Here is a 9,317-nt window from a genome sequence, read left to right as displayed (position 1 = left end):
CTGCCACTGCCCTTAGCGATTACATACCTTATAGATTGTGAGGTGTGCATATGGAGAAGCCCTGGCAGTCGCCCCGACAAACTGCTTGCCGTGGAAGTACGAGGCGTTCGCGACGAAGTTGCCAGTGGGTGTCGAGAACACGTGTGTGCCATGACTGCTCTCATCCATCAGCATGGAGTTGTCCAAGAAGGATCCGGCGTCAATAGTTCTGTTGTTGTGGCGGATGCAGCCAGTTCCCTGGCACGCGCCTTTCCACTTGCCGGCAGTGACGACATCGCGTAGTCGTCAAAGAAGGGGTGATTGGAGTTGGCTTCAGAGTCCAAGGCGCTGATGATTACCCCTTGTCGTAGTTGTACTTGTCCCAGATATAGCCGACATCCGTAGTCAGGTCGAGGAACTCCAACGTATGAGTTATGTCGGGGTACATCATCCCGTTGAGAATCACCGACCGAAGCCGGGCTTCCTGGACATGGCCTCAAGCTCCTCCTGTTGAGCAAAACAGTAAAACCGTGGAAGAGGGTGTTGTAGGAAGTGACGAGGTGCAGCTTGTCGTGGTCAGTGACGGTGCTGAGGAGGAATGACATGTGCCAGTCGCGGTGCGCGTCGTTGTCCATTGTGAGGCAGGCTCCATCCGTGCAAGGCATAAGAAACAGTTAAAATTTTAACGACCGACAAATAAGAACCGCAAACAATTACTAGAAACAGAAAAGAGCTTCCAAAAGAATTGACAACACACCACTTCATTATTCATGACACGTATCACAATTATAACCATCTACTCCCTTCGTATCAAAATATAAGACATTCTTGTGGCTCAATTTTGGTACAGAGGTAGTATATGATAGAGATGCACACCACTTCATTGGTCATGAAAAATGCCAGAAGTAAAAGCATGTTTGCATCTATAATATGTGAAGCCCTGGTAGTAACTTTTAATTGTATCAAAACATTTAAATTACCTGTAGGACAAAATATGTACAAACTGAAATTATTCATACCAATCATCGAAAAAATGGCGCTAATAGCACGCTATAACATTCTGGGTAGCGTCTCGCTAAATGAAATTAGTGTACAATTGTTCGCTATAGCGTGATATAGCATCGCTGTAGTGCAATATAACTTCACTATAGAGGATTCAAAGGGTTGCACTATTTTTTTTGAGCAAACTGCATCCTTTATTAAAAGTTCACACACATAGGGATACAGATGATTTCGGGCCTACTAGTAAGCCACACGTGGCGCCCGGGAGGCAGGGAGGCTGCTGCCTTCGCCAAAGCATGAGCCTCTCCATTATTCTTCCTACTCTCATGGATGAATTTGATATCATTGAAAAGCCTTTTCTGGTGGTGAATGTCTTGCAAGATGGAGAAAAAGGGTTGCACTATTGTGTCACAAAGCTGGCCAAACGGGCCGGGCCAACCAGGCCAGCCCGCTAGCACGTCGGCACGGCCCACCATGGGCCAGGCACGACACATGACACACCTTGGGCCATGTCTGGGCCTGGAGGCTTGGCACGCGGGCCGGCACGGCACGACCCGTTTTTTTTGAAATATATAAATATATATGCCCTATATAAATACCTATAATAATCTAATATGTTCAAATTTTTGTAGTGCTTGGATCTAAGTAGTTGTACTGTTGTAGTTTAGTCATTGTATTTTTTTATCTTTTTGTAATTCTAGAGCATGTTTTGTATTTTTTACTTCTTTGAGATGGAAAGTTATGATGTAAACGCTAATAAAACTCTAGATTTATCCCAAATAATACTTCACATATATTTTTTAAAATTTTCAACATTTATTTTGGCCTTTTCCCCTCTTTTTATAACGTATTTCTCGAAGAAGAAAAACGTGCTAGCATGCCTAAGCGTGCCGCGGGCCGGCCCATTTACCTCCCGTGCCGTGCTTGGGCTGCTGCCTACAGCTCGTGGGCTGGCACAGCACGGCCCAGCTATAATCGGCACGTTTATGGTGGGCCCAGCCATGGCGGGCCAGGCCAGCCATTTGGCCAGCTCTGTTGTGTCATAGCACGTTATTTTTTTTCCTCGATACCAATACCATCATATGAGATGAAAAGAAAGTATGCTAATTTTTTTCCTTGATACCAATACCGTCATATGAGATGAAAAGAAAGCATGCTATTTTTTCCCTTGATACCACTACCATCATGAGATGAAAAGAAAGCATGCTGGTTTCTTATTGTTCCTTATACACAGTAACCAGGGACAAATATACTATTCTTCAAACCAACTCAACAAAAATCAAAAAGAAAAAACACATAATCAGATCTCACTGATCAAACTATCTAATCTAAAATTTATTCAATAAAGCCAATGTGCATTTAACCACATAAATCTAGTTTAAATGACAGAAATAGCACTAAAAAGTAAAAACTAATGTATGACTTTTTTTTTGAGAATCAGCCAAGAGCTTCATTAATCCAGTACAGGATTACAGTCCTTCTCATTACAGCGTCGGATACATTCTGTCGCCTGGCTATCCCAGGCACACTCCGGATTAGTACAAGAAGCCAGCTTAGCTAATTTGTGGGCAGCTTCATTTGCTTCCCTTTTAACATGACGAACATCGAGGTAGTTATATCTTTCCGTTAGCTCCTGGATTTGTTTAATTAACTTGGTAAGTATTCTAGACCGTTGGTGCTTCATCCTCCAAAGCGAAGTGAGCTCCATCGAATTTGTTTCCAATATGGCTTGTTTTATGCTCCAGGTTTACATCAGTTGTGTGTCTGCAAGCAAGTGCCTCGGCTGTCAGTGAATCAGGAACAAATTCATGCCATATGCTACTTGTTGCAACTATATGCCCCTGTTCGTCTCTTATAATAACTCCAGATGCTCTACTCATATCATCTGCATTACAAGATACATCAACATTAACTTTATAACATCCTTGATGCGGTCGTTGCCAATGAACTTGTGATTTTTTTTACTTTGTTACATGATCTGACTGCTCTAGCAGTTTAAATAAGATCTGCAGCAGTCTCATATGCCCATCTACATGCTTGAGTTAATTTGGTTGATGATTCACCATGTAAGCGAGCATTACGAGCATTCGACACCGACCACATACCACATAAGATGTAGCTGCCTTTTCATCGTCACAAATGGATGTAACCAAGATATCTATAGCCCAGGTTAAAGGATGTAATTTGAGAATCTTTAACAGAGCATGATAGATAGTATCATTAGTCGATCCACATTCAACACAAATTCTTTGCAACTCTATGTCTTATGTAGAATAGCTCGCACAGGAATTAAACCTTTAATAACTCTCCACCAGAAATTGCGTACCTTTGGAGGGACTGAGAGCTTCCAGAGCTTGCTCCATATGTTGCTATCTTCGGCATTGGAACAAACTGCAGTGTTCCTTTGATAATGAGCATCAGCCTTTGAATTTATGGCAAGGAGTTTGTATGCTGATTTAACTGAATACAGACCATGTTTTTCAGCATTTTGAACCCAGGTATCATGGTCTAACTTTCCCAGTGGAATCTTAAATACTCCCTCCATGAAGAAATATAAGAGCATTTAGATCACTTTAGTACCTCTTTTGCTCTATAGGCAGCAAACTGTTATTCACGTTGTTGAAGTCCCACTCGTTCCTTTCTGCATTCAGAAAATCTGATATATTTAAGCCAGTTGTTCCTTCTTTCCTATACACTGGTTTCCCTCCTGTAATTGTTGGAATCATTCATTTTCCATATATTGGTAGACTTTCCATCTCCAATTCTCTTCATCAGGCCTAAGTGAAGTGTTGCTCTTCCTTTTAAGATAGCTTGCCAAACATGTGAGCTATTCTTCTTCTTCTTTGCTTTCATAAAATCCGTGTTATGGAAGTATTTCCCAGCCAACACTCTAGCACACAATGAGTTTGGGTTTGTTATAAAAGCCTCCATCCTTGCTTACCCAACATGGCTAGATTGAATAGGTGCATCTCCCTAAATCCCATAGCTCCAGCTTTCTTTGGTTGTGCTAACTCCCATTTTCTCCAATGCATTCTCTGCTTATCCCCATCACCTCCCCACCAAAAATTTGCCATTGACGGGGTCCTCTTGTTGCAAGTAGTTTTTGAGAGGCTAAAACAACTCATATGTGGGTATTTCTCGCATGTCCGCTTTAGTAAGAACTTCACGACCTGCAGAATTTAACATTTTCTCTGACCATCCACCTGCTAAGTTACTCAATCTTGTAATTAGCTTTCCAAAGGCCCATGTTGTTCTTCTTCCTAGGGCTGTAGGTAGTCCCAAGTATTTCTCCTCTAGAGCTTATGTTTCTATTTTCATAATTCTCTTCATCTCTTCTTTCGTCTCTTCACGAAGAAGATTGCTGATTTTTCTTTGTTAACCAGTTGACCCAATCCCTTGTTGTAGTCTTCCAATACTTCCTGAAGTCTTTCTGCTCTTTGAAGCCTGAGTGAAGACAATAGTCATCAGCAAATAATAAGGGAGATATCCATGGAGTATGGATACCCATTTTAATTCCTTCACTAAGATATTGTGGCCCTTTGAATTTTAGTAAGTTTGTTGGACCTTCTGCACAAATCAGGAATAGGCAAGGAGAAATGGGATCCTCTTGCATTAATCCTCTTGTTGGTCTAAAGGGTTTCAATAAATGACCATTCACCTTAACCAAGAAGCTTACTGTTTCAACATATTTACTTATCAAGTTAATCCAGTAATCATGAAAGCCCAATTTTTATATAATCCTCTTAAGGTAAGTCCATTCAACAGTTTCATATGCTTTAGTCATATCTAATTTAATGGCACTTGCTCCAGTTTTTCCTTTCTTATTTCTAATGTAATGAATGCATTCATAAGTAATAACATTATCAGTAATTAAACGCGAAGGCACAAAAGCACTTTGTTCCTCTGAAACAATTTCATCCAAGATTAATGCCTATCTGCCAAGACTTTTGAACAAATTTTATATAAAACATTACATAAAGCTATTGGTCGGTTTTGAGAAAATTCTGGGGATGATTCACCTTTGGAACAGGCACCAGAATTGTTTTGTTTAGGCCTTCCGGCTTTTCACCATTTTGCAAGAACTTCAAAACTGCATTGCAAACATCAATCTTTATCAGTTCCCAATGGTTTTGAAAAACTCCTGCCGTAAAACCATCTGGCCTGGAGATTTATTTGGTTTCATCCTAAATAGTGCCTTCTCAACTTCTTCTGAAGTAAACGGTTTACACAAGTGCTTATTCATATCCTTTGTTACTTTTGGTTGCACGTATTTTATCACTTTATCTGGTTGCAGGTTCTCCTGAGCAGAAAACAATTTGCAGAAAAAGTTAATAGCTATGTCTTCAATTTCTCCCTGTTGATAACATATCCTTCCATCCTCTCGTTGTGGAGAAATTATTCTGTTTTGTCTTGCTCTTTCTCTGCATTTTGAGTGAAAAAAAGGCTGTGTTACGATCTTCTTCCACTAGCCATTGTACTCTTGATCTCTGGCGTATCATAATTTCTACTCTAGCCATTAACTCCGAAATTTGGTTAAAAAAACTGTTCTCTTGTTTTGTTAGTCCTCTTCTCCAGTTCCTGTCCCTCACTTCCTCCAATTGCTTTCTCAAATCTTTTAACCGACCACGAACAGAGCCAAAGGACTCATAGCTCCACTTCTTTAAGTTTTCCTGCATGGTAGATAATGATCTCATAATATTTCTGAGTGCATCTCCATCACAGGACCAAGAGTTCTATTTGAACAAAAGAAAATGGAAGCTAAAAATTTATCTTGATCTGTACATGTAGACTTGTTTGAAAAGCAGCTTAGCTAATCAAGTCAGATCCATTTTTTGCTTCCATTTTTTTGTTCTCAAACACGTCAGATAGAAACAAACATACAGCTAGAAAGTTCCACAGATTCCTTGCAGAAAAATGCTCAGTCAATGCCTAAGAAACCTACACTGCATGACAGGCTCCTCAACAAAGGTCAAATATAGCTGAAAGCCGATTGTGGTACTTGAAAATCAGAGGGAACGCCTCTCATTGGTGGGCCGGTGCTTGACAAACTTATACTGCAGGATAGGCCCGCCAACAAAGTAGCCCAATATTGTTGAAACCAACTGAAGCAGAACACTGAACGTGAAAAGTACAGAGAATAACCCACTGATATTCTCAATGCATTGGCTGACTGACCTGATCTCACATTCTCTTCGCTCCAATACATATCTTCATGTGTTCATCAATCTCAAAGGAATGATATATTCATATATACGAGGTTTGGAACAGTATAGTGGATAGTTACCCTCTTGCATCATTGAACACCATCAAAACCCAGAACTGCATCAGTAGACACAGCAATGTACTACATATAGGATGGACACCAGGCCTAATGTGCCAGTACTGTACAAAGACTTGTAGCGCAGCTGAAAGCAAGAATTTGATCTAAGTTGTGTAACTTTACCAAATCAATTTTTTAATCAACAGTTTTGCTTCCAAATTATGCAAGTAGTTTTGTGATTGGACACAGTTTTACATATGCAAGCACTGGCTAGTACAGAAACGTGGTAAGACTAAATCATGCCATCTACATTGGTTTACTTCTGAAGATTAAGGGCAGTTGTAAATGATACGACCAGTTCATTTGTTAATCATGCTTTAGAGGCATATAGGTTAATTTTACAATATTGAAACGTTTCCCAGCAAAAGTATTGTCAACTCATTATTTAGGAATCAATCTTTGGAGAATAGAGGGGAAGAAATCAAAAGGGATAAAAATGAACATACACAAATATACTCCCTTGGTCCCTCCATTCCAAAATATAAGATGTTCTACTTATTTCAGTCCATATGTAGACATGTTTTAGTTTATTTGTTCACCCATTTCAGTCCGTATTAGTCCATATCAAAATATCCAAAACGTCCTATCATTCGGAACAGACGAGATATTTTCTAAGCATAATCTTAATATTAAACATTGAGCTGCAATATTAGTACTGAGTGACATATGATGGAGCAAAAAAGGCGACCAACTAATCAGCTAAAAAAGGAACACGCTAGATAAAATTCAGCATGAAAGCATATCACAGCAACGCAGGATAATTCCTTTGTTTTTTGGTTCTCAGGGTGCAAGTTTCAGCAGCAAATTGGCGCACCCACAGATCCAATTTCCATTATCTTAAATAGAAGTGGGAAACACAAATGTATCCTGGACATGTTATCTTAGGAAATTGTAGGCAATGCTTTCTTCTCTACCGAACGAGTCATCAATTCGTCAGGGTTCAGGAATCAATGCAACCAACATCTAATTAGGCAATGAACACGGAACCAAAATTTACCAGCTTACTACGCAGAGTGAGAATTTTGTTGCACCTTACGCAGTTACCAATTCTCATAGCCGGTTGTTTGTTCATGTAAATCTGAAATCAGCTGGCACTTCCCCTCTGCATGCGGCATTATAATCTTCAGCAAGGTTCGGTGCAGCTTCCTTGTGAGGGCATATGAACTTCTCCAAAAATTCCTTCTCAGCCACCGTGACAATTGTCAAGTAGGTCCAATGGCGATCTAGCAATCCATTTGCCTTAAGAAACTTTATAACATAGCACCGTGGCTTGACTCGGCCCTCCAGGCTAAAGCAGAGCATTACCGGCCGATGAGCAAGGTACGCCGGTTCCATCCCCATCTCAGATATAAGAAACTCCGACTTGCTCTGCAGTGTCGGATTGGATTTGGTCAGCATCAGTGGGGCCTTACAAAGAGCAATGCCCACCTCAGCATCCGACCACCTGAACGTGTTCCTTAAGTACTCCACTTTGGCGGCGAGCTTCTCCTCACTGAGGGATTCAACAGCCTTCAACGCATGCCTGAACATCCCCGATCCACGGGGCACACCGAGACGTTCCGCGCACGCCACCATCACCTGGACGCGCTCCGGCTTGGCGCTGAGCAGCCATGGCACAGCGAGGCAGAGCTTCGCAATATCGGAAGTGCCTAGCCCGCACTCACGCAGTAACTCAATATTGGGCTTGACCACCCTCTCTAGACCGGACCTGAGAAAGTACTTGAATTTCTTGATCCCCCGGAGAAGGCTCTCGGAGGAGCCAAAGAGGGGGAGGTAGTACTCCAGCCCGGAAACGACAGATCTAGAGCGGAAGCTGCGTGGTGCGAGCGAGGCGACGCGCGTGATCTCAGAGCGCGATAGGCCGAGGCCGGTGAGCCCAGCGAGGACGGGCGACAGGGTTCTCTCGACGCCGGCGCAGAGGAACTGCGGGTCACGGGCCACGAGTGCAGCGATGTCCGCGCTGGATAGGCCGAGGCCGGCGAGGAAGGCGAGGACGGCGTCGGGGTTGGCGGGCGACTTGAGGTGGGAGAGCTTGGTGGAGGCCTTGAGGGCCTGCGCTCGGGTGAGGCCGCAGGTGTCGACGAGGTAGTCCTCGACGGCGAATCGGGGGCCTGGGGAGACGGCGGGCGCGGCGGCGGAGAGGAGGCGGTGGAGACAGGGGACGGGATGGGTGGCGGGCGAAGAGAGGAGATGGGTGAGGATGCAGCTCCGGAGGCGGAGCATGGCGTCGGTGCAGGGGACGTCGCCGGCGGCGAGGTGGGAAGTGGGGACGTTCGCCGCCGCCGGCTGTCGGTGGCGAGGAAATTGATTATTTATTATTAAGTTCGTTGGAATTTGATTATAACTACAAAGTTCATTTTTTCTTGACATAACGTTAACCAGGGACTGGAGCGTGAGAGATGATTAGTGCTAGGGGAAAATGAAAAAGATCCCACTTGTACACAGGTCGTATACAGATCGATTGCTACACAGTACACATGGAACAGATAATGATCAATCACTCCATGAGAGAGAAAAATTATGGAGCAGGAAAGGAAAAAAATGTGTTACAATCCTTTCTTAGGTGCTAGATGTCGCGATCCTATTTTTCTGTAGGATTTGCTACGATCCTTTCTTAGGTGCAACGATTTTCATTATGTGTTTTTTTACTATTGACAATGGAGAGATTAGAAACAGCGTCGAAGAATTATGAGCGGCTAGTCGGATGTTCGCTGAACGTTAGGAACTGCTGGGACCTGATTTGCCGGCGGCTGGCGGCCGGGGCACCAGATGATGAATTCGTTGCCTAGGGTCGAGGAGGCGGCGGCGCTGCCTGATGAGTTGCGACGGCTAGGTAGATGGAGGCGTGGACCGATGTAGACAGTTATGGGCCGATCACCATCCTTATACTTGTACATGTATACGACGTGTGTATGCGGGATCTTCTTCTTTTTCAATAGCACTAATCATCTCTCACAATCTAGTCCCTAGACATTTTTTGTCAAGAAGAAATCAACTTTGTAGTTATAATCAAAGT

The 9,317-nt window shown here is 42.9% G+C and overlaps 1 protein-coding gene across 1 annotated transcript; it reads right to left on the bottom strand.

The window, feature by feature from the left end:
* Positions 1 to 6,993: 6,993 nt before the first annotated feature.
* Positions 6,994 to 8,585, bottom strand: LOC119325330. The gene has a single exon (XM_037599076.1). The coding sequence runs from the start codon at positions 8,522 to 8,524 to the stop codon at positions 7,370 to 7,372; it is 1,155 nt and encodes a 384-aa protein (XP_037454973.1). The 5' UTR covers positions 8,525 to 8,585; the 3' UTR covers positions 6,994 to 7,369.
* Between the last annotated feature and the right edge of the window lie 732 nt (positions 8,586 to 9,317).

This window comes from Triticum dicoccoides, chromosome 6B, assembly GCF_002162155.2.
Source record: "Triticum dicoccoides isolate Atlit2015 ecotype Zavitan chromosome 6B, WEW_v2.0, whole genome shotgun sequence".
NCBI lineage: Eukaryota > Viridiplantae > Streptophyta > Magnoliopsida > Poales > Poaceae > Triticum > Triticum dicoccoides.
The sequence above is the reverse complement of the archived record's forward strand: the minus strand, read 5'-3'. Positions and strand labels throughout refer to the sequence as shown.

Excerpts from the sequence above, each read along its gene's own strand:
- LOC119325330 (XM_037599076.1), bottom strand. The coding sequence starts at position 8,524 with ATGCTCCGCCTCCGGAGCTGCATCCTCACCCATCTCCTCTCTTCGCCC.